At 46.0% G+C, this 27,139-nt stretch overlaps 2 protein-coding genes and 1 long non-coding RNA gene across 3 annotated transcripts in view; 1 reads left to right on the top strand and 2 right to left on the bottom strand.

Annotated features, from left to right (window-relative positions):
• Window positions 1-348: 348 nt before the first annotated feature.
• LOC122103228 lies at window positions 349-15,628 on the bottom strand. The gene is made up of 3 exons (XR_006146726.1): window positions 15,618-15,628; window positions 14,282-14,287; window positions 349-1,905 (listed from the first exon to the last, which is right to left on the bottom strand). It is a non-coding gene; the product is annotated as an uncharacterized LOC122103228 (long non-coding RNA).
• Window positions 1,899-10,695, bottom strand: Smcr8 (SMCR8-C9orf72 complex subunit). Its single transcript, XM_042673711.1, has 2 exons — window positions 7,862-10,695; window positions 1,899-2,760 (listed from the first exon to the last, which is right to left on the bottom strand). Exons 1-2 carry the CDS (start codon window positions 10,210-10,212, stop codon window positions 2,307-2,309), a joined length of 2,805 nt encoding a protein of 934 aa, XP_042529645.1. The 5' UTR covers window positions 10,213-10,695; the 3' UTR covers window positions 1,899-2,306.
• Window positions 11,001-27,139, top strand: part of Top3a (DNA topoisomerase III alpha) — a 39,849-nt gene continuing 23,710 nt past the window's right edge. The window contains exons 1-9 of the mRNA XM_042673710.1: window positions 11,001-11,378; window positions 14,582-14,641; window positions 17,458-17,531; window positions 19,238-19,313; window positions 19,965-20,073; window positions 21,010-21,153; window positions 21,252-21,422; window positions 22,411-22,511; window positions 24,948-25,022. Of these exons, the coding sequence (XP_042529644.1) occupies window positions 11,199-11,378; window positions 14,582-14,641; window positions 17,458-17,531; window positions 19,238-19,313; window positions 19,965-20,073; window positions 21,010-21,153; window positions 21,252-21,422; window positions 22,411-22,511; window positions 24,948-25,022 (990 nt within the window). The 5' untranslated portion in view covers window positions 11,001-11,198. The remainder of the gene's footprint in view (window positions 11,379-14,581; window positions 14,642-17,457; window positions 17,532-19,237; window positions 19,314-19,964; window positions 20,074-21,009; window positions 21,154-21,251; window positions 21,423-22,410; window positions 22,512-24,947; window positions 25,023-27,139) is intronic.

Raw genomic sequence — 27,139 nt, 5'->3', positions numbered from 1 at the left:
TGGGAGTTCAACCCCAAGTTGGTGAAACCATCTTTATTTAATGAACCACTTCAAGGGATAGCACCCCTTTTGCTATTTTTGTGGCTGCCACAGGGGATTGCCCACTCTTGTGTCGATTCTCCTAGTCTCTTGCGTTTTTTGTTATTGTTGTTAGGGCGGGGGAGGGGAGTCCGGTCGTGGGGCCTGAACTCTGGGCCTGGGCATTGTCCCTCAGCTCTTCAGCTCAAGGCTAGCGCTCTACCACTTGAGCTACAGGGCCACTTCTGGCTTCTTTTTGCTTATGTGGTGCTGAGGAATTGAACCCAAGGCCTCAGGCATACAAGGCAAGCACTCTACCATGGAGCCACCTTCCCAGCCCTAGTCTCTTGCTTTGTCCTCAGAGCCACCTTTGGAGGTGGAGCATGGAGCAAATACCAGCAGGTGGCCTTCCACTTAACACTAGTACATGGCTTTAGCTTCTAGAAGGCCAAGTGTGGCTGCAGTTTGGCATCTACCCAAAGCCCATGTCTGCCTTTTATCAGGTGAGCACAGTGTTGAGTTTCCATGCTGGTGTGACACAAGAAACTGACTTGGACTCCAGACTTTCCTTCCCTTCACGATAAATGTCTCATGTTCAAAGGTCTGAGGAGATGGCACTTAGTCACCCAACTAGAAAGCAAAGCGACATCTAAAAACACTAGGAGTTTCGTAGCAGCAGACAAGGGAGCCCATGAGAAGATAGCAGATACCAGAAACTGCCAAAGGTATCAACACGTGTAACAACTGTAGGGACAGAAAACTGATACAGGGACAGTGACATCTCCCACCAGCTCTCCATCACAGCCTCAACACACCTGCCCACGGAACAGGGATGAGACCTGAAATCAATGATGAGAACCAACAGGCCACATCCCTGTGCCAAAGACCCAGGCAGGTAAAGAAGCAAAAATGGCTCCCTATGACAGAACTCGGGGACATACACAGATGACGGGGTGAGTAGACCTTGGCACCAGTATTAAAAGTGCGGGATCACAGTGCCCAACAAATGCAGTGTGTGTACAGGGCTGACTTGGGTCCAGCGTACCACAATTTGATGGAACAAATCAAAAGAGCAGCAGTAATCCTCAGTTTCCCTTACTTAGGGAAAAAAGAACAGCTTTATAGAAGGTCTGACGTTTTCAAGGTTGTGAGAAGCCTTCTATCGCATGAGTGGCAGCAGGGTTAGGAAGCTGTATAAGGAGCAGTCCTGACTGCCGGGAGTGGGACATTGTGAGCTGTGGAGACAGGTGTGCGAAACATTCCAGAGGAGGTCCACAAGGAGAGCCACACAGGAGCTGGTCCAGCCAGAGTGACCACCCACCTCAGCTAGCTGAACAGACCTGGGCCTTTGCGGAGCCCACAGACCTCATGAGAGGTAGTAAAGTGGTTGCAGTTTGCCATTGGGTGGCAACTATAGAGTACAACCTCTGCTTCCCAGGGATGTCAGTACTCACACAGTCTGGGTAGGAAGAGCCAATGGGTGGTCCCAGGAGAGCTGCTGGTGCATTGAGTCTTACACAGTGGTGATGGCCTTGTGGTCTGTTCTGTCTGCAGCTCTCAGAGGTCCTCACACTGGCTGTGGTCTTCTGGGCCCTGCTTCATATCAGGCCTAATGACAACCAGGAGGAGCCTCCAAGAGCTACTCATATACACTTTCTTCCCAGATGGATGTGAGGGCAGGACAAAAGGCCACGCGTGTGCTCTGCAGACCTGGAGCCCAAAATGTATATCTCCCATTCTCCAGCCACCCAGAGCTCTCTCCCTTCATCTTCTTGTTCAGGATCTCCCCCTGAGACAGTGGGCTCCAGGAAGCCAAGTAAAGGTCTACAGTGGGGTCAAAATGAGGCAGTGGCTGGTCTGTCCTGTATTCTATCACATCCCAGCTAACTGACTGTTTCCACCCCAGCTAACTGACTGTTTCCCTGGTACTTGAATCTAGTGATGCTGAATGTGGCCAAGGTCTCCTCCTAGCCATTCTAACTCTAACTTTTTCCAGCCCTGAAAGTTGAGGGAGGTTTCTCTTCCTGCCCAGTCCTCAGAATGCCAAAGACACCTCTATCCAGGGGCCACTCTTCACCAGAGAGTCAAGGGCTTCCGTTACTGTCTTTGCAGACCACCTCCATAGAACGAGGCTCTACCTCTGCTCAGGAACCATGGCTGCCACTTATTTCTGCTGGTGAAACCAGGAGGTTCAATAGTATAGTTCAGGCAACCATTTATAGTCATGCCATCTCTCCTCTCCCCATACCCTGAGTCACAGGTCTTAGTCACAGTGGCTGGGACTGACCTCAGATTTTATACAAAAAGCTGGGGACATAGTCAAACCTGAGGAGGGGGTGGCCAGTACCAGGAGACTCCTGCATGTAGTGCAGTTTCAACAGCTCAGCCAAGTACTGGACTACCCTGACATCCTCGTTCACCAGTCCCAAGTTCAGTTTCAGAAAGCTGGCCTGGCGGCTGGCCACCACTTCCTGTGTCTCCTTCTCATGGGCAGGCAGGTGCAGGTGGTGGCAGAAGGTATAAAGGAAGGCCTTAGAACAGAGCTGGGTGAGCATGCTCTGGACATGCAGGTAGTAGGTGCTGCCCCGCTTGATCTGAGTGCGGTGGTCGGCCAGGCGGGGAACCAGCGTGCCCCTGTACAAGGGGCAGCGCAGGGTTTTGTTGTCCAGGTCCAGGATACTCGTGTAGCGGCTGTAGCGGCTCAGGGCATGGAGAGTACCAGCACTGGCAGGGGAGGCCACTCTGAAACAAATAGGCCATGGTCAGAGGAAGGGCTGGGATAAGAAGATGGAGGCAGATTCTTGGGGCACAAAGCTCACTGTGCCCAGGCCAGCTTCCACCCACATGCATTTGTTCCTGGAAGGCCAATCTGATGATCAGAATCTTCAAAGGGACCCCTTACAACATTCAAACACCTTAACATGGCCTACAAGGGACCTGTGCAATCTGACTACTGCTGGCCTCTGAAGTCTCATCTATTACTTCCCTGAATGAATTCTCCATGAAGAAGCAGGCCAAGCTTTTGTGGGGCTCCAAGACAACTCACTTATTTGTTCTCCCTTGGATGCCTTTTCTCCTAGATTTTTTTGAATCTCGTCAACTCATTCAGCCTTTATTGATTCATTCTTTTCTGCTCTTCTAGTTCTGTGCTGAGATCTTGGTCAAACTCTTTACCCTCTGAGCTTTATGTATAAATTGGCAACAATAGTTCTACCGTTACATTCCCTTGGGAGTCATTGCAGTGACAAAATGAGTCATCTTTAGGATAGTACCTAGCCCTCAATAGGTGCTATTATCATTTTTACTGCTTGGGAGCCCAGTACCAACCAGTGTGTTGACTGTTGGTTGTTTTACTTCATTTTTCTATTCAAGAGACTCAGGACTTAACCTGATGCCTGTTTTACTTCATTTTTCCATTGTAGAGACTCAGGACTTAACCTGATGCCTGTTTTACTTCATTTTTCCATTGTAGAGACTCAGGACTTAATCTGATTTCATTTGTGTCTTTTCTGCCTAGCACATTCCAGGAAGGAAAGCAGCATATGTTCCAGGGAGAGGAAAGAGGCTACCTGCTCAGCCTTCTCAGATTGTTACTTGAAACCCTGTAAGTGCTGGGGGTGTAGCTCAGAGACAGAACACTTTAGAATGTAAGAGACCCTAGATCCATCTGCAGCACTGCAAAGAAACAATCCTTCTTATAATTTTCTCAGAGAAACAGAGATTGCCTTATGGATCTGTCTGGCAAATGGCTGACAGATTTTACAGATGACCTACCTCTGACTTGAGCTAGACTTGAATTTTGTGTGAAGACTGTCACTGGGACCAAGCTCATCTCACAATATTTTACCTTCCTGGTTTTTTGGTTTTTTTTGTTTATTTTTTGGCTGGTCGTGGGGCTTGAAATTCTGGGTTTGGGCGCTATTCCTGTGCTCTTCAGCTCAAGGATCACTTGAGCCACAGCTCCACTTCCGGTTTTCTAGTGGTTTATTGGAGATAAGAGTCTCACAGACTTTTCTGCCCGGGCTATCTTTGAACTGTGATCCTCAGATCTCAGCCTCCTGAGTAGCTAGGATTACAGGCGTGAGCCACCAGCGCACATCTTTGTTGTTTTTTAATCATCTTACTACACCAGACACTTCTCCCTGATGTTGTTAAAATGATGAGAGGCCAGGTGTTGTGGCTCATGCCTATAATCCTAGCTATTCAGGAGGCTGAGATCTTTTTTTTTTTTGGGGGGGGGTGGGGGTGTCCGGTTGTGGGGCCTGAACTCTGGGCCTGGGCACTGTCCCTCAGCTCTTCAGCTCAAGGCTAGCACTCTACCACTTGAGCCACAGCGCCACTTCCGGCTTTTTTCTTTTTGCTTATGTACAAAACCCCACATAAGCAAAAACCCAGGGCCTCAGGCATGCAAGGCAAGTGCTCCACCACTGAGCCACCTTCCCAGCCCCCAGGAGGCTGAGATCTGAAGATCACGAAAGTCTGAGATTTTTTTTTTTTGGGTCCGGTCGTGGGGCCTGAACTCTGAGCCTGGGCGCTTTTCCCTCAGCTTTTCAGCTCAAGGCTAGCACTCTACCACTTGAGCCACAGCGCCACTTGCAGCTTTTTTCTTTTTGCTTATGTGGTACTGAGGAATCGAACCCAGGGCCTCAGGCATGCAAGGCAAGCGCTCTACCACTGAGCCACCTTCCCAGCCCTCTGAGACTTTTTTTGTTGTTGGTAGTTGTGAGGCTTGAACTCTGGGTCTGGGTACTGTCCCTGAGCTCTTCAGCTCAAGGCTAGTGCTCTACCACTTGAACCAGAGCGCCACTTCCAGTTTTCTGGTGGTTAATTGGAGATAATAGTCTGGGCTGGCTTTGAACCATGACTCTCAGCCTCCTGACTAGCTAGGATTACAGGCATGAGCCATGGGTGCACAGCCCCATGAAACTCTTATCTCCAATTAACCACTAGTAAATCAGAAGTGGAGCTGTGGCTCAGAATGGTAGAGTGCTAGCCTTGAGCAAAAGAGCTCAGGAACAGGTCCCCAGACCCTGAGTTCAAGCCCCACAACCATCAAAAATAAATACAAATGATGGTAGTCCCAACATTAGTTTATCGCATAGGCCTCCCCACCCCTGCAGGCTGGCAACTGTTGCAGGACATTGGGCTCACTGTGGCCAATATTTGTATTGTCTCAAAGTTTGAAGACAGTGTAATGAAAGAAGCTATTCACCTTTTCTCACTCAAGAGTCTGGAAAGTGGTCTCAGCTGTCACTTGTGAGAGCCATCCCCTGAAGTCTGGTTGGCTAGGGCCAGGTCTAATGCCCTGCCTGGCTACCTCCAGGTCTAACAGGTTGTCATATGCTATTTGCCATCATGTGGCCTGTGACACTTGATACCATGAGACAGGTATGGTAGCTCTGTCTGCAGTGTAGGAAACACTCTTTAAGAGAGGTCAAGCTGGCAGCATAGTGCCAGAGATTGCCAGAGTCACTACAGCTGACTGGCTTTGTAATTCTGGCACTGGGCAACAGCTGGCACTTAGCTGCTCTTATAAATATTTGGCAAATGATCAGTGATCTAACTCCTATTTTCTTAGAAAGGAGAAGTAACATCCACAGACCCATTGAATGAGCCAGGACAGGACAGCCCTAGAACTCAAGACTTTTCCCTGGGTCCCTTCTTCTCCTCTAAGGGGCAAACACTGTCCAGAAGCACCATAGGACATGATATCATTCACTAGTCACTGTCAGTCTACCAACTCAGCCTAGCCACGCACTTAGAAACCCTCAACAAGCAAGGCCCAGAACCTGTTTCGCCATCTGGCACCTACTACAGAGGGAAATTCATGGAGGCCTTTGGATGGGGCCAGCTTGGTCCCTGATAAGTCATTCCATGTTGACAGGTTGATGAGCTGTCCCTACTGCCTTTCAGATTCTCAAGCTTTTACAAAGTCTAACATTAAAGGCTGGAAGAGGTGGGGGGAGGTAGAAAACAGACTGTGTGAGGAATACCAACCCCTTGTTCCACAAGTACAGCAGCAAAAACCAGCCCAGGAAAGTCCTTTCTTTCAGGTAAGAAGCAAGGACTGGATTGTTTCCCTGTGGGGCTTAAGAAACATTTGATCTGATGGTAACTTCCAGGCCTTCTCCTTTACTTAGGCTTCCTCTACCATGGGCAACCTTGTCTCCTCACCACTCAGCCAAAGACTTAAGCCCTTCTCCAGGTCCCTATGTTGTTCCCTGGGTCTTTGTTAGAACTCCTAGTTCCCTGCATGGAATGTTCTAGCCACCTGTCTGCATCCTCTCCTGAACTATGAACTCTTCCAGAGCAGAAGCCTTGATCACATATCTCTATAACTGGACCTAGCACTCACCAGCATAGCTTGAAGTAGATTTTTCACAAGTGACTCAAGTCATGATATAAACTCATGTCACTTGCTGAGATCCTTCCATCACCACCACCCACGTAAAGTCTAATAAAGGGATGCTCAGAGTGAGCCCCCTGAATTCCACAAAAGACAAGAAGACATGGGAGATGGTGACCTTAGTGATATAGGGACCCACAAAAGATCAGGTCAGAACAAATGGCTGCTAAGCTGCAGTATGGAAGCAATTCCCCATACCTTTTCTGCCTCAGTGAGAAGTAACTCATGGACAAGCTACTACAGAACATGTTTTACAAATGAGCAAAACAGGTGCAGAGGAGGAAACTAAGGGTCAAAACTAAGGGACCTGAACACAGGGCAACATGTTAGGAGAGGCCCACACTAGACCTGTGAAACAGTATTTGGAAAGATAAAGCTTATTAAGGCAGAAGTGGGGAGCAGAGAGAACACTGACTCTACTTGTACCCACTCTCTAAAACTGACTTCTAGAGCTAACAGAGCATCAGAGTTGAAGCTACTGGAACTCTCTTGTCTCTTTCACCGTGATATCTTCATCATACTTTGGTATGAATTTGAAAGTCAGAATGTGAGCCGGGCACAGGCGGCTCACACCTGTAATCCTAGCTACTCAAGAGACTGAGATCTAAAGATCATAGCTCAAAGGGGCGCTTGGCTCAAGTGGTAGAGCACTCGCCTTGTGTTGAAGAGCTTAAGGACAGCATCCGGGTCCAGCATTCAAACTTCAGGACTCAAATAAATAAATATCATAGCTCAAAGCTAGCGTATGCAGGAAAACCTGTGAGACTCTTGCCTTAATCAAAAAAAGCTAAAGGACAGTGCCCAGGTTCTGAATTCAAGCCCCAGTACTGAAAAGAAAAAAAAGATCCTAAGTCTAGTCATTCCCCAAAATGACAATAAACCAGATAAAATCCATGTCTTACTCCAGACCAACTGAATCATAATCTTTAGGAATAGAGTCTAATAACGCATGAATTTTTTTTTTTCTGTCAGTTGTGGGGCTTGAACTCAGGGCTTGGGCACTGTCCCTGAGCTTATCTGCTCAAGGATAGACCTCTACCACTTTGAGCCACAGCTCTACTTCCAGAACTTTCTGGTGGCTAATTAGAGATAAGCATCTCGTGGCCTTTCCTGCTTCAGCTGGCTTCGAACCACAATCCTCAGATCTCAGCCTTTTGAGTAGCAAGGATTACAGGTGTGATCTACCAGCACCCAACAGAACCCATATTTAAAAGTCACCCTAAGAATTCTCTCAGCTGAGCATAGAAACCCCAAAGTTGGCAACTGTTGTGACCTTTCCTTGGCAGGCAAGGAAAGGAGAGTGATTTGCCCTAAGTAACACAGTGAGTTGATATTGAACCCTGTCTAGAAACCAAGCCTCTTTTCTGGGTACATGGCACCATCCTGCCTCACCTCTAACTGGCTGGGGGCCCTTCCCCACCTTCTGAAACCAATTACCTCTGTAGGCCAATAAGCTTCCACTTCTGAAAATCCGTAATGTGCAAAGGGGAGGAGACCCAGTGCTTCACAGGCTTAGCACAGCGGCCATAGTTGGGAACAAAGATGGACAGTGCTGTCACAAGCTTCCTGACTATGGTCTCATCTTCTCCCAGGACCACAAGTGTCCTTCCACTGAGCAGGGAGTAGATGGCCGGGTGGGCAAAGGGATACTGGCGGATGAATTTTAAGGCATTCTGGCCAGCCCTCTTTCTGTGTCTCTCTGAGGATAGGCTGGTAGGATGAGCAAAGGGCATCTTGTCTGAGCTGGTTGATGCTACACTGCTCACGTAGCTAGTGGTATCTGAGTAGTTGTCCAGGCTTGTCTTACTGACATCACGACTAGCCAGAAGGCAGCTTGGGTCCAACTCAGAAGCAGGGAACACTTCACAACTGTTGTCTTGGTGAGGATTGATGTTTTCTGCTGCAAAGTCTACATGGAACCCCTGGTCCTTCTGCCTGAAGCGCTGTGGGGGGATGCTCACCACACCATCCTCATCAGAGAGAGTGTGGACTGGAGTGGGGAATGACACCAGCTGGCCTTCGATCTCCTTCCCAATACAGCAGGAAGAATCTATTTGAGAAGGAGTGTTTTCCAAGCTGTCCTCCTGGATCTCACATAACTCTGAGGGGCGGATGCTTGCTTGGAAGTGGATTGCCCCTTCACTGTCTGCATAGGATTCTTCCTCATTAATGGCACTTGGGTAGCTGGCCTTAAAGTCTTCCGGGATGAGGGCCTCAGAAGGGCAGGTACTCAGGACTTCAATACTGTCCTCACTGATGGTCCTGTGGCTGACAGCTTTGCTCCGGAGCACTTGGGGGCTCAACGGCACTGTGAGGCTGGCCTGGCTGTCAGATTTAGACAGCACAGAGTTGGACTTCTCTGTGCCCAGAACCTCAATGCTTTCCCCACTGCTGATACTACCTTTCATATCCATATCCAGGTAATCCAGGTTTTCCTGGGGGTCAAAACTGCTTGATTCTGTCACCTCTACTTCCTTGTACTCATCTCCATGTTCTTGCTCCATCTTGATTAACACAGACTCCACACTGGACTTGTAAGAACCAACACTAATTAACACTTTAGGAATTGGGCATTCTTCCAGAGTCCTGGTAGGCAGCCTGTCCTGACTGGGCTGAGGGGGTATAGTCTCTTGTTTCTCCACTATCCTATCATCAACTTCTACCAAGTCTTCAAAGAGAAAGTTTGTTACATGCTGTTGTTTTAGAAGGGCTCTGTCAATCTGACTGGTCAAGAGGTAGCACAAGTCCCCTCTAAATATGTGCTCGATGTAGCTAAGCTGGGCCAGAGTCTGAGTGAAATACTCAGTATCACAGAGCTCCTCCAAGGTCTTTAACTTCTTGTCAAAACACTTGGTGGACTTTGCTTTGATGAGTTTTGGAGTATAAGCTGGTCTGCAGGTATAGAGATCTGAGTCAGCAGATTCATCGGGATTAGAGGTAGTGGATGTTTGGTTGGCCTGATCCTGGATATGCTCCATCTCATCCAGAAACTTATCTGACCCCTTCACCTTCCGATGAGGGTATGAGCGGATCTGCTTCAGCAGATCTTGATGTTCAATGATGGATTTCTCCACACTGGCCAGTTCATTGGCTTTCTCAATTGCCTGGGATGAATAAAAGCCTTTGTCATTAGCTTTCTTCTGGATCTCTGTTTCTGTGTGCAACACTGTCCTGGTGTAATCCAAGTCTTTGAGTTTTTTTTCAAGCTCCCCAGCAAATGCCTTCCTGTTGCCTGTTTTCAAGCACTCGGATGCTTTTGAAAATTCAGCTGACAGCTCCTGGAATTGCTGCATGATTTTATGCTGGTCTGCTGAAATATAAGCCATGCAAAAAGGCCTCACAAAGCCACGGGCCTCCAGGTCGTAGAGAGTAAGGTGGTGCACATATGCAAAGGCCCCTTCCTTGGAGTCTCCCAGCACCACCTTGGAGTCCTCCACGAAGTTCAGCTTGGGATAAGCAGAACCAGGGGGATGGCCCACAAAGGAAGCCTGGTAATCCACAGACATGATCCGCAGGGAGAAGTAATTGAGATCAAAAGTGCCAAAAACTTTGGTGTCATTGGGGATGGTCAGCAAGGGTTGGGGTCCCACCTGCTCAGAGAACTCAGAAATAAGGATGAAGTCCCGCGAGAACTTGGCCCCGGACAGTTTAGACCACGGGTTGGCTCCCTGGCTGGCAAAGGGGAAGAGCGGCACGGAGTATTCCTCTGGCAGGGCTGGTGCATTGTAGGCCTCTTCTTCGTACTCCTCTTCTTTGGTGAAGGCTACCACGTCAGGGGCGCTGATCATATTTCCTGATGTATGGAGAGAACATTGAGAGGAAGTGGGAAAGAACGCAGGGCTGATCGACGCGGCGCAGCCAGGGCTCTGCAGGAGGAAGCGAAAACCTCGCGGCCTCTGCTCCCCCAGCGATCCGAGGCAGCCTCTCACACACCTGAGGACTCGAACTTCCGCAGCCCCTCAGAGGTGTAACTCCTCCGGAGCTCTCAGCAACTCCAAAGATGACCGAAAAGACTGGCCGCTCTGCTCTTCTTCCGCCGGGCACGACCAGTGGAAAGCAACTGCAGCGAGGTCACCAACCCTACCCTGAACGCACTGCGACCGCAACAGCCTGGGCTCGGATCGGCTGTCTAACACCAGCTACGGACCGCCGCAGGGGTCAACCAAGCGTTGCCGCCCCCACGGCCAGAAGGCGAAAAACCGTCGCGGATCCTTGAACGCCACAACTAGGAGCTACCTACCGCGGCGCCGCCATCTTGGTATCACATGACGCCTGGTCGTCAGCATCGCGTGACCCGGAAGCAAAAGACTTCTGAGCAAGAGAAAAAAGATTGCTTTTAAGAGAGCCCCTTGGACAACCCAGTACAGAGGTGCCAAGAATAAGTTTGATTAACCAACCGCTATGAAGGAAAGGAGTGGTGGGGCGGGAAAGGGAAAAAAACGAGCTTGGGTGAGAATTCCGGGAGTGCAAGGCAGTCTGGGAGTTGTAGTTCACGGTTGTTGCGGGGAGTGGGGGGGCAAGCTCGCCTTACGGAAGTGGTCCGAGAAGGCGGGCGGAAGTAGTAAGTTGAGTTGCGGGTGGAGGTGGCGTAGTGGCCGCGGCGGCTGGAGTAGCGCGGGTGAGGCTGGTGTCCTGACGGGCAAGTGACCAAAAAGTGCGGGCACCGCCGGAAGGCTCAACTTCCCTTACGGTGTCTGCCAGAAGGGCCTAGTTTTGGCTTTCCCAACATGCGCGGGCGCCCAGGGAGCAGCGGCTGCCCTCTCCGGGCCTCGGCATGATTTTCCCGGTCTCCCGCTTCGCGCTCCCCTGGCTGCAGCGGTCTGGAAGCCGTGTCTTGTCCCGCGCCGCCATGGAAGTGGCTCTCCGAGGCGTTCGGAAAGTCCTCTGTGTGGCTGAGAAGAACGACGCGGCCAAGGGCATTGCCGACCTGCTGTCCAACGGTCGTATGAGGCGGGTAAGAAGTATTCCGGAGCACCTGGGCTCCCTAAGGGCCGTGGAGCGGGACTGCACGGAGGCCTTACCCGCCTCCCGTCGGGGTCGGCGAAAGGCCTCTCGACTGCCTTTCTCGAATCGCTCGGCATTTTCAAATACAGTTTGAGCATCTCCCGCAGTTTTCTGGAAACTTCTGATCATTTTTGCCCGCAGCCATGTTCCCAAACTTGTTCAATACTCCGAAGCGCCGAAGAACACTGGCTGTTGTTCTGTGGGTCTGGAGCGATTCTGGAGGAGTTTGTTTAGTTTGTTTTAATATTCTTGCCTCGTGACCTGAAGTTCCGTTTGGTTGGAAACCCCTAACCAAACTCCTTTAACTTGGAATTCAAGCTTTGCTCTCTCCATTCATCCGTCCCCGACCGTTCTCCATCCTCTGACAGACACAGCCCCTTACTTTTCTTGGTAGCACTGTCAGATTTGGGGATGAAAGACAAGTATGGGAAGAGTGCCAGCCTACCAAGGTGAGGCCTTGAGTTTATATCCCCAGTCTCAAACACAAACAAACAAAAAAGTTGAGTTGGATAGTGCAGTTGAGCTATGGATGCTTGGGAGACAAGAGGCAGGAGGATCCCAACCTTGAGGCAAGCCAGGCAAGATTAGTCGGACCCAATCTGAGAAACAGTATTTTAAAAAGGAAGGGTTAGGTACTTGGGAGTGTAACTCAGGAGGTAGAGCTTTAGGCTAGCATGTACCAGGAAGGCCCCTGGAATCCATCACCAGCACCTGCGTAGGGAAAACTTACAGAAAAAAAATCTCTCCAGTAAATAGATAATAAAATGCCCCCCCCCCACACACATGTAATTGGGATTTGTACTCATCTTTGCTTGCTGAACAGCACTGAAATACTTGAGCCCTGCCCCCAGCCCAGAGGGACATTTCAAACAGAATGGAGCAGAGGTGCCTATTCTTTATAAAAAATCCCCAGGGACCCTAGACCTCTGGGATGGGGCAGGCATTGGGGGGAGGGGGTTGGTGGAGCCAAGATTGGGTATGTGTTAGCTGAGAATTTAACCTCTCTCCAGTACTGAACATCCTATCCCAAAGTTTGCCCACTTCTTGGGCTCTGGGCTTCCTGAAAATAAATTCGACTACACACTTTCATTCTTCATTGTTCTGTAAATGTTTCTTGAAGGAAGCTTACCCTCACATGCTTCCAGCACTAGACTAGGGACTCTTAGCTGTCATGACACCCTACCAGTTAGGTAATGCATTGTGCAGTTATTTTTTCCTTTTCTTTCATTGCTCCTTGAACTCTAAACTTCAAAGAACAAAGACTACTTCATTAATTTCTATATTCTAACTCCTAATACAGTGAAAATTGGGACACTCTTAATAAACATTTAGACTGAATTTAGAAAGTTTTGCTAGGCACGGAAACAGTATAACAAACAGTTCAAAGCTGGGTGCAGATGGCTCATGCCTGTAATCCAACCTACTCATAGGAGGCCAAGATATGAGGATCATAGTTTGAAGCCAGCCTGGGCGGGAAAGCCTGTGAGACTCTTATCTCCAATTAACTACTAAAAAAGCTAGAAATGGAACTGTGGCTCAAGTGGTAGAGCTACTTTGCACAAAAAAGCTCAAAGACAGCGTCTTTGTTCAAGCTCTCTGTTGAAGCCCCAGGACCAGCATACACCAAAACAAAACAAAAAACAGCCCATTGTTTTGATACTGTATGGCATGATCAAAACCAATGAGAAATTAGGAGTCTAGTGTGGTGGAAAGAGGAGCCAATGAGTTAAAACAAGAGAAGCATACTGAGAGAGAGCAAGGGAAGGAGTGATACTGTCCAAAAAGAAATTTACTTCCCAAGCACCAGTGGCTCACGCCCTGTAATCCCAACTACTCAGGGGCTGAGATCTGAGGATCATGATTCAAAGACAGCCCAGGCAGGAAAGTCCTTGAGTCTTATCTTGAACAAACTATTCAGAAAAAGCCAGAAGTGGCACTGTGGCTTGAGAGGTGGAGCACTAGACTTGAGCAAAACAAGTTCAAGGACTGTCCAGATGCAGAGTTCAAAGCCCCAGGATGGGCAAAAAAAAAGAGAGAAATGTACTCATTACCTGACATAACGTAACCCCTCTGTGCATCATCTTTATAATAACAACTAAAAAACAAAAACTAAGAGAAGCAGTGGAAGGAAGGGGGGGGGGGTGATACAGATTGTATGAGAATGGTTGAGTATGGTAAAATGCATGAGTTTCCTCATTTAACTATTAAAGTTTATAATTCATTGTGTTAGTCAGACATTACCACTGTCTAGTTCCAGAAGGTATTTTTATAACCTCCAAAAGGAGACCCCATAAACATCCAGTCACACTCTCTCACCCCTTCTCAACCGCTCTCCCTCCCCAGTCTGCTTTCTGTCCACGTTGATTTGCCTGTTCAGCCTTTCCTGTGAATGGAGCCATACAGTACATGGCCTTTTGTGTCAGACTTCTTTCACTTAGCATGTTTTTGAAATCCACCCATATGGCATACATCTACTATTACATTCCTTTCAAGATTAAACACACAAATACACATTTTTATTTGAATGCTTGTTTATAATTGGGGGGAGGTACAATTTCTGCAGTAAAATTGTCAAGACATATACCTAAGTTTAACTTTTGAGGGAACTACCAAACAGTTTTCTACAGTGGCCAAAACTGTGTGTGTGTGTGTGCATATGCATATGTGACAGTCCTGGGACTTGAACTCAAGGCCTGGGCACTGTCCCTGGGCTTTTCTGCTCATCTCTTGAGCCATAGCTCCACTTCCAGCTTTTTTGTGGGTAATTAGAGATAAGAGTCTCATGGACTTTTCTATTTGGGCTGTCTTCAGATCTCAGCTTCCCTCATAGCTAGTATTACAGGCATGAGCCACGGCTGCCTGGCGTCAATAGAGCTGGAGTTTTTGTTTTGTTTTGTTGCATCAATAGATCTGAAGTTTTCACTCCAACATAAAAATTCTGTGGATTCTATCAAGTATTTGCTTGGTAATTCTGTTTTAGCAGGCCACTAAATAGATGTTGCCTTTATAATATTCCCTTATCTGCACGTTGAGGTATCTTTTTTTTTTTTTATTGTGAAAATTCTGTACAGAGGGGTTACAATTACATAGGCAAGGTAATTTGAGGTATCATTTTTGGTGTGATTTATTATATGTTTTTTGTTTGCTTTATAGAGAGAAGGACTTTCTAAATTCAATAAGATCTATGAATTTGATTATCATCTGTGTGGCCAGGTGAGTGTTAAAATGTTTTCATCATAAAACTCAAGTGTACTCTCAGATCCATGTGTCTAATCCTTGAGGTTGAAGCTGTAGCTAAAGCAAATAATTGCCTGTTGTAATTCCTTTCTAAATTGCTGTTTTACAGTAATGAAGAATCAGCCTGAGCATACCTACAATATGTCAGTGTCTTCAGTAACCATTTTTTTTACCTAAAGATTGTATATCATTGACATTTTGTAACATATGATACAAAAAGCATCGTAGTACTAGAATTAGAATGGTGATGGTGTTATTATAGCTTTTTGCTTTGAAGAGTTGTGTTAACTTTGCTTCTTCCCAACAAACTTTTTTTTTTTTTTTTTCTCAGTCCCATGGCCTGAACTCTAGTCCTGGGTGCTGTCCCTCAGCTCTTCAGCTCAAGGCTAGCCCGCTACCACTTGAACCACAGTGCCACCTCTGGCTTTTTCTGCTTATCTGGTGCTGAGGAATCGAACCCAGGCAGGGCCTCATGCAGGCAAGGCAACCACACTACCACTCAGCCACCTTCCTAGCCCCTTTTTGGAGTGTTTTTTTTTTTTTTTTGTTTTTTTTTTTGGGTCCGGTCGCGGGGCCTGAACTCTAGGTCTGGGCGCTGTCCCTCAGCTCTTCAGCTCAGAGCTAGCGCTCTACCACATGAGCCACAGCACCACTTCCGGCTTTTTTCTTTTTGCTTATGTGGTGCTGAGGAATCGAACCCAGGGCCTCATGCATGCAAGGCAAGCGCTCTACCACTGAGCCACCTTCCCAGCCCCTGGAGTGTTGTTTTGTATTCCCTTTAGTAAGTTCCTCTCTTTTATCTTTTTTTTGTTGTTGTTGGTGGTGGTCGTGGGGCTTGAACTCAGCCTGGGCACTGTCCCTGAGCTCTTCAGTTCAAGGCAAGTGCTCTACCACTTAAGCCACAGGACTACTGGTTTTCTGGTGGTTTATTGGAGGTAACAGTCTCATGGACTTCCCTGTCCAGTCTGGCTTTGAATCATGATCCTCAGTCTCAGACTCCTGAGTAACTAGGATTACAGGTGTAAGCCACCAGCCCCTGGCTTCTTGTATCTTTTTTTTTTTGGTCAGCTATGGGGCTTGAACTCTGGGCCTGTGTGCTGTCCCTGAGCTCTTCAGCTCAAGGATGAGCACTCTACCACTTGAGCCACAGCACCATTTCTGGTTGTCTGATGTTTCATTAGCGATAAGAGTCTCATGGGCTTAGCCGGGCTCGGGTGGCTCAGGCCTATAATCCTAGCTACTCAGGAGGCTGAGATCTGAGGATCTGGGTTCAAAGCCAGCCCGGGCAGGAAAATCCGTGAGACTCTTATCTCCAATAAACCACTAGAAAACCAGAAGTGGCTCTGTGGCTCAAGTGGTAGAGTGCTTGCCTTGAGCTGAAGAGCACAGGGACAGTGCCCAGGCCCAGAGTTCAAACCCCACAACCGGCCAAAAAAAAAAAGAGTCTCACGGACTTTCTTGCCCAGGCCGGCCCTGAACCTCAATCCTCCGATCTCAGCCTCCTGAGTAGCTAGGATTACAGGTGTGAGCCACCGGCACCCGGATCTCTTATCTTTTTTACAGTTATGTTTGGTAAAATATATTTTAAAGTTATATTTGATTAAAAAAAAAAAAACTGTAAAAAAGTATTTTATAGCTGGACACCAGTGTCTCACACCTGTAATCCCTAGCTACTCAGAAGGCTAAGACCCTGGGATCATGGTTTTAAGCCAGCCTGTACAGGCAAGTCTGTAAGACTTATCTCCACTAAACTACCAAAAAAGCCCAAATTGGAGCTGCGACTCAAGTGTGATAGAGTACTAGCCTTAAGCAAAAGAAGCTCAGAGACTGCTCCCAAGCCCTGAGTTGAAGCCCCAGGACTGGCACATACACAGAAGCCCATTTTGCCAGCACCAGTGGCTCATGCCTGTAATCCTAGCTACTGAGGAGGCTAAGATTTGAGCATCACGGTTTGAAGCCAGCAGAGTTCATAAGACCATCTCCATTTAACTGCTAAACAGCTGGAAGTGAAGCTCTGGCCCAAGTAGTAGAGTACTAGCCTTGAGCACAAGAGCTCAGGGACAATGCCTAGGTCCTGAGTTCAAGTCTCAGGATAGGCACACCAAAAAAGTAACTTGGGGGCTAGGATGTAGCTCAGTGGCAAAGCACTTGCCTAGCAAGTGCAGTGTCCTAGGTTGGATCCCCAGTACCAAAAAGAAAAGACAAATACAGTTTGAAAAAAAAAAAAAAATCTAAACAAAAAGTAACTTGGGGTTGAAGGTATAACTCAGTTGGTAGAGCACTAGCTAGTAAGTTTCAGTTACTGAATTAAGAGTCTCAGTTTTGGACTTAAAGAGAAGTAACTTGGCTGGGAATGTGGCTTAGTGATAAGAGTGCTTGCCTAGCATGCATGAAGCCCTGGGTTCAATTCCTTAGTACCACATAAAAAGAAAAAGCTTGAAGTGGCACTGTGGCTCAAATGGTAGAGTTGTTAGCCTTGAGCAAAAGCCACTTAGGGACAGTACCCAGGCCCTGAATTCAAGCTCCAGGACTGGCAAAAACAAAAACAAAAAAAAACCCTGGGGTCTGGAAAGGTGGCTCAGTGGTAGAGTGCTTGCCTTGCATGCATGAGGCCCTGGGTTCGATTCCTCAGCATCACATAAGCAGAAAAGAAAGCTGGAACTGGCACTGTGGCTCAAGTGGTAGAGTGCTAGCCTTGAGTTGAATTGCTGAGGGGACAGCTCCCAGGTCCAGAGTTCAGGCCCCATGACTGACCAAAACAAACAAATAACCTGTATTTTGTTATTATTCAGAGTGTTACCATGGTAATGACCTCGGTTTCTGGACATTTGCTGGCTCATGATTTCCAGATGCAGTTTCGAAAATGGTGAGTACAATTTGTAGGTGAAGGACTTCTAGTTATAGTAAATTGAGAAAAATGTTGAAGGTAGTACAGGCATGTTGATGTTACCATGTCATTAGTAATACTAAAATGACCCAAGGTTATCTGGTCGATTATAAGTCTTTTTTGGGGGGGAGGGGGGTCCGGTCGTGGGGCCTGAACTCTGGGCCTGGGCACTGTCCCTCAGCTCTTCAGCTCAAGGCTAGCGCTCTACCACTTGAGCCACAGCGCCACTTCCGGCTTTTTTTTTCTTTTTGCTTATGTGGTTCTGAGGAATCGAACCCAGGGCCTCAGGCATGCAAGGCAAGCACTCTACCACTGAGACACCTTCCCAGCCCCATTGATTATAAGTTTTTTTTTTGTTTTTTGTTTTTTTTTTTTTTTTGGGTCCTATTGTGGGGCCTGAACTCTGGGCCTGGGTGCTGTCCCTCAGCTCTTCAGCTCAAGACTAGCGCTCTACCACTTGAGCCACAGCACCACTTCCGGCTTGTTTTTCTTTTTGCTTATGTGGTGCTGAGGAATCGAACCCAGGGCCTCAGGCATGCAAGGCAAGCGCTCTACCACTGAGCCACCTTCCCAGCCCCGATTATAAGTCTTTATACTATCGTTGGAATAAACACTACTTTTAGATGTTCTCTCAAAATAGACCTTTTCAGGTTGCACATTTATGTTCTTGCAGATAGGTATGAAAGGATTCTAGAAAGTCTTGGCAGAGTGCACAGTGGATTATATAGAACTCCACAAATTTGCTTATAGTCCTCTGGGTTGGGTTTTTTTGTTTTTGTTTTTCACTGTTGTTGAAATGTTCTTGGTTAATGATTGATTTTGACACAACTGGAGTTTGAACTTAGGGCCTTGTTCTTTTTGTTCTTTTGTTTATTTTTTTGCTGGTCATGGGGCTTGAACTCAGGGGCCTGGCCACTGTCCCTGAGCTCTTTTGCTCAAGGATAGTGATCTACCATTTTGAGCCCCAGCTCCACTTCTTGGGGCCTTGTTCTTATCGAAGCAGGCATTCTACCACTGAGTCATGCCTCCAACACATGTATTTTTTATTTGGGGTGGGTGGTGGTTGTTGTTGTTGTTTTAGACAAGGTCTTGCTATATACCCCAGGCTGACCTTGAATTTCCAATTCTGCTGTCTACCTAATCCTTAAGTGCTAGGATTTCAGGTATGCAGCTTTCTGTTTTTGGTGAGAGGCCAGGGTTGGGTCTCTGGTGTTTCCCAGTGTGTCCTCAAATTCCTGAACTCACGGGGTGCCAGTGCCTCAAACCTGTAATCCTAGCTACTCAGGAAGCTGTGATCTGAAGATCATGGTTCAAAGCCAGCCCGGGCAGGAAAAGTCTATGAGACTTTTCAATTAACCACCAGAAAACTGGAAGTAGCGCTGTGGCTCAAGTTGTAGAGTGCTCACCTTAGGCTGAAGAGCTCAGGGACAGCGCCCAGGCCCAGAGTTCAAGAACCATGACTGGGAAAAAACAAAAATCAAACAAACAAAAAAAAAACAACAAAAAACCTGAACTGAAGCAATCCTCCCATCACAGCCTCTCAAAGCACAGGGACTATACTTGGCTTCCTTTTGCTATTTTCGTGGGAGGTTCACAAATCAACACACTGGAACTGAACATTATCATTATTATAAAGGCTCACCATCATATTGCAAGCTGAGGCTCTTTGTGCTTTTATTTTCTAGGCAGAGCTGCAACCCACTTGTCCTCTTTGAAGCAGAAATTGAAAAGTACTGCCCAGACAATTTTGTAGACATCAAGGTAGGAAGATACGGCACTGAAGTTGGAACACTCACAAATTCCCATCTGCATGATTTGTTTTTCATACATTGAACTTGGATTTGTTATTCCCATGTGTTGTATAAATGAGGCTTTTTGAACTAAAGTATCCAAGGGACTAAAAGCCTTTTTTGTGAATAGTAGTTGCTTTTACTAAATCCCAGGAAATAAGTATTATTCTAGCCCTTACCTCATCCCTAGGTAGGCTAACTTGTTGATTGACAGTAAATTGTTAGTTTCTAGCACCTAGAGTCAGTTCGCTGATAACTGGGAAACTTTCTTAGGACCATAATTAGTGCAGTTAACTTTTTTTAGCCCATAATCAGAACCACTGGAGGTAGAAGTGTGTAGCTGAGTTGTAGATTTCATATTAATGAAATTGTATTAAACTGCAGTTCTCTAGCTGTTTAGAATCTGGAGGGTGTGCCAGTAAGAGCAGTGTTGCTTTTTTTCCCTCTAGCTGCTCACTTGAATTTCTGGAAAGTTGTGCTAGTAAGAACAGTGTGTTTTTTTTCCCTCACAAAGCTGGAGCACTTCAAGAACAGCACTAAGCCTGTCAGATCTCTTTAGTGTAGAAGTGTCAACTAGTTGCTCTGGATTCTGTTCTCACTGCTCTTTGCCTGTTAACTTTAGAAAACTCTAGAACGAGAGATACGGCAGTGCCAGGCCCTGGTGATCTGGACTGACTGTGACAGAGAAGGTGAAAACATTGGGTTTGAGATTATCCATGTGTGCAAGGCTGGTAAGTTGCTAATGCTGAGCTTTTCTAATTTAAGAATAGAGCTTTTTTTCTCTGTGTCTACACAAGTGACTATGGCAGAGGTCCTCCACACATGCTCCCCTCCTGAATCCATCTGCAAGTCACATCCCCTGTGTCCTGGAACAAACCATTAAACCCTCCAGAGCCTCAGCTTCCTCATCTATAATGTCAGGCTCATTGGACTTGCTTCCTAGGGCTGCTGTGATGAAAGTCCCTGAAACTTTATTTTATTTTATTTTATTTTTTTGGTCCGGTCCTGGGGCCTGAACTCTGGGCCTGGGCGCTGTCCCTCAGCTCTTCAGCTCAAGGCTAGCACTCTACCACTTGAGCCACAGTGCCACTTACGGCTTTTTTTTTCTGCTTATGTGGTGCTGAGGAATCGAACTCAGGGCCTCATGCATGCAAGGCAAGCACTCTACCACTGAGCCACCTTCCCAGCCCTTTTTTAATGTTTTTATAAGAAGTTTTTTATTTTATTTTTTTTGTGAAAATACTGTACAGAGGGGTTACAATTACATGGGCGAGGTAATGAGTACATTTCTTATCAAGCATTGCTGCCTCCTCCTTTGTTTCCCCTTACCATCTCCCCACTCCTCCCTGAAACTTTTATCTCCAGTAAGTGACCAGAAAACTGGAAATGGTGCTGTGGCTCTAGTGTATATAGCGCTTGCCTTGAGCTGAAGAGCTGAGGGACAGCACCCAGGCCAGAGTTCAAGCCCCATGACCAACAAAAACCAAAAAAAAAGTCTCATGGACTGTCCTGCCTGAGTTGGCTCTGAACCAGGATCATCAGCTCTCAGCCTCCTAAGTAGCTAGGATTATAGACATGAGCCATCAGAGCTCATTATGACATTGTCATACACATATAAAGTATACTTTGATTATTTTCAACCTCTCCTCTCCCACCATGTTCTGTAGTGAAGCCCAGTCTGCAGGTGTTGAGAGCCCGTTTCTCTGAGATCACACCCCGTGCTGTCAGGATGGCCTGTGAAAACCTCACTGAGCCTGATCAGAGAGTGAGCGATGCTGTGGATGTGAGGCAAGAGCTAGATCTGAGGATTGGTAAGCAACTAATATGCCTTTTCATCACCTGTGTAGTACATTTAGAACTAATTTCATCATCTATTACTTTCTCATTCCTCCCTTCACTCGTTTTCCAGGAGCGGCCTTCACAAGGTTCCAGACCCTACGGCTTCAGAAGATTTTTCCTGAGGTGCTAGCAGAGCAGCTTATCAGCTATGGCAGCTGCCAGTTCCCAACACTGGGATTCGTGGTGGAGAGGTTCAAAGCCATTCAGACTTTTGTACCAGAAATCTTTCACAAAATCAAAGGTAAGCACAGAAATAGAGGAACAAAGGGTAAACAAATGGAAATGATGGAAAATGAACTATCTAACTTGTGGGTGGGATAGGAAGGAAAAACTGGGAGAGATGGAGAGAAGGAGTAACACTGTCTAAAAAGAAATGTATTCATTACATGACTTATGTAACCCCCCCCCCCCCCCCCCCCCCAGCCCTGGGGCTTGAACTCAAGGCCTGGGAACTGTCCCTGAGCTTCTTTTTTTTTTTTTAGCCTCACTTTTTTTTTTATTTCTGGGGCTTGAATTCTGAACCTGGGTACTGTCCCTGAGCTCTTTAGCTCAAGGTAAACACTAACCACTTGAGCCACAGCACCACTTCTTTTTTTTTTCTTTGCTCAAGGCTAGCACTCTACCACTAAATCATATTCCCAGCCTGACTTATGAAACTATAACCACTCTATATACCACCTTTATAATAACAATTGAAAAGAATTAAAGGTAAGATTGGAGAACGGTTGTATATGACATGGGACCTCCAGACCCAGGAATAAAAATGTAGACTATAGATTGTTGTACTAATTAAATGTGTGTGTATATTTTTTTGGGGGTGGGGGGGTTGGTCATGGGCCTTGAACTCTAGGCTTAGGCACTGTCCCTCAGCTCTTCAACTCAAGGCTAGCTTTCTACCACTTGTGCCACAATGCCACTTCCGGCCTTTTCTGTTTATATAGTGCTGAGGAATTGAATCCAGGGCCTCATGCATGGGAAGCAAACATTCTACTGCTGAGCCACCTTCCCAGCCCCATGTGTGTATATTTTTGTTGTTGTTTGTTTGTTTTGTTTTTGCTCCCCTTTACCCTATTCCATTACAATAGTCAGAATCCACTTAAATTTCCTTGTTTATCCAGAACTCCCCTCTATTTCATAGTCCTTTGTTTTTCACGATAATACACCTTTTTCTGTCTGTCACACAGTATTTTCTCTGAGACAGCTTTTCTGTTTCTCTCTCCCCAATATAGTAACTCATGATCACAGAGATGGTACTGTAGAATTCAACTGGAAAAGGCATCGTCTCTTTAACCACACAGCTTGTCTTGTCCTCTATCAGTTATGTATGGAGGTAAGGAGTTCTTTGCAATTTTATTGGTTCAAGACTATTCTGTACCCTTCCCAAGCCTTGCTGTCTCTTTTGGCAGAGCTGTTTTTCAGTCCTATCTTCCCACTGAGCTATATCATCCTAAGTTTGCATCTCAGGACATCACTTTTTGGGAACCTCATGATAACAGCACTGAAGCCCTGTGCTGATGGCTCGTTTATAATTCTACCTATGTAGGAATCTGAGATCTGAAGGATTGTAGTTTGAAGCCAGCCTAGGCAGAAAAGTGAATGAGACTTCATCTCCAATTAAGTAGCAGAAAGTCGGCTAGAGCATGGCTGAAGTGGTAGAGCACCAGCAGTAAGCAAGCAAGATTGTCAGGCCTTCAGTTCAAGCCCTGGTACCAGCACAAATAGAAGATAAAGGAATGTGAAAAGCCATGATGCTCAGACCATAGGACAGTCAACAGCAGGGCTGGAATCCCACCTTATGCTCCTGACCCTTAAATTGTCCACTTTGTGATCTATTTCCTATATCCACCATTAGCTTGTGTGCTTTAACAGGGAGCTGCGCACAGTGGTGCCTAAGTAATATCAGAGAGCTCAAAGTGGGTAGTTCATGGTATGTTCCTAGCATGTTTGTTACTACTTTGGTAAGAGGAATAACAACTATTCAGCTAGAATACTTTTATTACATGTTTTAGGGGTGTTGTTTTGTTTTGTTTTTGTTGTTGTTTTTGAGGTAGAGACTTGACATATAGCCCAGGATGGCTTCAAATTTACAATCTTGCCAGATACTAGTGACTCCTGTCTGTAATCATAATTACTCAGGAAGCTGAGATGTGAGGATTATGAGTCAAAGCCAAGCGGGGCAGAAAAATTGGCAAGACTCTATCAAATTAACCAGCAAAAAATGATAGAATGGAGATGTGATGCAAGTGGTAGAACACCAGCTATGAGTAAAAACACAAAGCGAGAGTAGGTGCCCAAAGATTTACAGTCCTCCTAACTCAGCCTCCAAAATTCTCGGATTACAGGCATGTACCATCATACTCTTGTTGCATGGTACTTTGCTTAATCCTAATAATCCTGTAAGAGCAGTAATACTATCCCCATTCTACAGAGAAGGAAGCTAGAAAGAACTTGTTCAGAGACACATGAGCACCAGTAAATGGCAAAGCACTAGCCACCAAATTGCATACCAATGTAACTATATTCTTTTTGCAAGCTCCATTATCTTCCAAGAGTCACCCCATTTGTTTACCATTCATCTTTAACTCAATACCCCCTATAGCCTTTGCACATGGTACTTTTTAACTAAAAAAGGTGATCCAGGCATGGTGACTCATACCTATAATCTCAGCTACACAAGAAACAGAAACAAGAATTCAATACTAGGCTAGCCAGGCATCGGTGGTGGTTCATGCCTGTAATCCTAGCTACTCAGGAGGCTGAGATCTGAGGATCACGGTTCAAAGCCAGACCGGGGAGGAAAGCCCTTGAGACTCTTATCTCCAATAAATCACCAGAAAACTGAAAGTGGCACTGTGGCTCAAGTGATAGAGCGTTATCCTTGAGCTGAAGAGCTCAGGAACAACACCCAGGCCCAGAGTTAAGCCCCATGACTGACAACAAAAAAGAAAGAAAAAAGACTAGGCAAAATTGGAAAGAACCTGTTTCAGAAACAGTACAATAAACAAAAGGAATTGGAACATAACTCAAGACATAGTCTGAGGCCCTGGGTCCAATTCCTAGTGCTACAGCTACAGGGAATATGGAGCAGGCTTACTCTGAACTTGAAAGGAATAGCTGGTCTCCAGTAGGTTGAGAAGATGTAACCTGGATTGTGACCTGCAAGTATTCTCATTAACAAATCACTTAAACCAAGTTCCTTGTTCACTTAAAACTATGACATTGATTTTAAGATTGCTATTGTATTACATAATTTTTCCTTTTTTTTGGTTGGTTGTGGGGCTTGAACTCGGCCTAGGCGCTGTCCCTTAGCTCTTCAGGTGCCCGACTTTCCTTTTATTTTTATGGTCATGGGGCTTGAACTCAGGGCCCAGACATTATTCCTGAGTTCTTTTTGCTCAAAGCTAGGGTCTACCATTTTGAGCCATAACACCATGTCCAGTTTTCTGGTGGTTAATTGGAGATAAGAGTCTCATGGACTTTCCTGTCCTGGTTGAAAAGTGAACAGTGATCCTTAGATCTCAGTCTCCTGAATAGCTAGGATTACAGGCATGAGCTACCAGCACCCAGCTGCTTTTTCCTATTTCTAACTCTATATTATCCCGATTTGTGTGCATGTGTGTATGATACTGGCCAGCTGCAAGTGACATGTCATCACTCTCCTTGGCTGTGCTGTGTGTTATCTGGAATGATGAGCAGGAGCTGAGGCAGGCTCACTGAAAGTGACAACACCCTCAGTTAATGGGGCTTTGCTTTCTTGATTTTCTAGGATCCCAGGGCAACTGTGGTAGAGGTGAAGTCTAAGCCAAAGAGCAAGTGGAGGCCTCAAGCTTTGGACACTGTGGTATGTTCCAGGTGCTTAAGTGCATTACTGGGTTCTACTTTGTGGTGGGGTCCCACCCAGTCAAGGAAGACCACTCATTGTAAGCACACACATCAAGGCACCTAGGACCAACCCAGGCCTGCTTGCCTCCTTAATACTTTATTATTCTTCAAGTTAACAAAGGTAGTATAACTACATTATGTAAGATTTGGGGGGAAAAAATTCCATAATCTTTCCTTCTTTACATAATTACTAACATTTTACTATCTTCTCTTCCCATATTTATACGTATATTACAATTGAAGTAGCCTGTTTTTAGGTAATTATTTGCTAGGCAAGCATTCTTTTTTTTTTTTTTTTTTTTTTTTTTTTATTGTAAAGCTACTATACAGAGGGTCACAGTTACATGAGTGAGGTTATGAGTACACTTCCTCTTGAACATTGTTACCCCCTCCATTGTTTTCCCCCTACCATCCCCTCCCTCCCTCCCTTCCCCGAGGTTCTTTTTTTTTTTTTTTTTTTTTTGATTGTGATTAAATGATTACATAATTTCAAAGTCACAAGTTCATTCTAACTTCCCTGGAGCAAATTGTCTACCACAGTCTGTAATATATAACAGTGTTCACATGTTATATACCATATTTGTGATCAGCAGCATGAGGATATTTAGTAGTGGTTCAACCAGATGAGCGGGAGTTCTTTGTTTCTTAAGTCCTGTTAGTTTTGTCGTATCACTAACCTTTTGGATTTAGCATCCACTTATGAGGGAGACCATGTACCGTTTGTCTCTTCGTTCTTGGCTTACCTCGCTCAACATGATTCCTTCTAGCTCCATCCATTTCCCTGCAAATGCCATTATTTTGTCATTTCTAATGGCTGCATAATATTCCATTGTGTATAGATACCACAATTTTTGGATCCATTCATCTGTGGTGGGGCACCTAGGTTGTTTCCATATCCTAGCTATTGCGAACAGTGCTGCAATAAACATGGAGGTGCACGTGTCCTTGTATATTGGTTCCTGTTGTTCAGGGTAGATGCCTAGAAGTGGTATGACTGGGTCGTAAGGGAGGTCAATCTTTAGCTTTCTAAGGACCCTCCAGACTGCTTTCCAAAGTGGTTGTATAAGTGTACATTCCCACCAGCAGTGTAATAGGGTTCCTCTTTCTCCACATCCCCTCCAGCATTTGTCGTTGGCTGATTTGTGGATGTGGGACATTCTGACTGGGGTAAGGTGGTATCTCAGGGTTGTCTTTATTTGCATTTCCTTCACCACCAGGGATGATGAACATTTCCTCATGTGTTTCTTTGCCATTTTTATTTCTTCATTTGAGAAGTCCCTCTTTAGTTCCCTTGCCCATTTAGTAATTGGTTTGTTAGGTTTGGGAGGGATTAGTTTCTTGAGTTCCCTGTATGTACAGGATGTTAACCCCTTGTCTGATATATTGCTGGTAAATATTTTTTCCCAATTAGTTGGTTGTCTTTCTAGCTTAGTTGCGATAGATTTAGCTGTGCAGAAGCTTTTTATTTTAAGGTAGTCCCATTTGTCGAGTCTCTCTCCAACTTGTTGTGACCCTGGGACTCTGTTCAGGAAGTTCCTTCCTGTGCCTATTAGTTCAAGTGTCTCTCCTACTCTGTCCTGCAGTAGTTTCAGAGATTCAGGTTTAATGTTAAGGTCTTTAATCCATTTTGAGTTGATGTTGGTGCATGGTGATAGGCTGGGGTCCACTTTTAGTTTTCTGCATGTGGCTGCCCAGTTTTCCCAGCACCAGCGGTTGAAGAGGCTGTGTTTCTTCCATTGTATGTCTTTGGCTCCTTTGTCGAATATCAGCTGGCTGTAGGCCTGTGGATTTATATCTGGATCTTCTATTCTGTTCCATTGGTCTTCGGGTCTGTTTTTGTGCCAGTACCATGCTGTCTTTGTGATTATAGCTCTGTAGTAGAGTTTGAAGTTCGGCATGGATAGCCCTCCCATATTGTCTTTATCCCCTAGAATTGTTTTGGCTATTCTAGGTCTTTTGTTGTTCCATATAAATTTTTGGACTGTTTTCTGTATTTCAGTGATGTACGTCATTGGGATTTTAATAGGAATTGCATTGAATTTGTATATTAATTTTGGAAGTATCACCATCTTTACT

Source organism: Dipodomys spectabilis, unplaced genomic scaffold (assembly GCF_019054845.1).
Source record: "Dipodomys spectabilis isolate Male_0828 unplaced genomic scaffold, ASM1905484v1 ptg000018l, whole genome shotgun sequence".
In the NCBI taxonomy this organism is placed as follows: Eukaryota; Metazoa; Chordata; class Mammalia; order Rodentia; family Heteromyidae; genus Dipodomys; species Dipodomys spectabilis.
This window is presented reverse-complemented; position numbering and strand designations above follow the sequence as displayed.

Excerpts from the sequence above, each read along its gene's own strand:
- Smcr8 (XM_042673711.1), bottom strand. The coding sequence starts at position 10,212 with ATGATCAGCGCCCCTGACGTGGTAGCCTTCACCAAAGAAGAGGAGTAC. Across the intron at positions 2,761-7,861 it reads AAGCTTATTGGCCTACAGAG|AGTGGCCTCCCCTGCCAGTG; the intron begins GTAATTGGTTTC and ends TATTTGTTTCAG.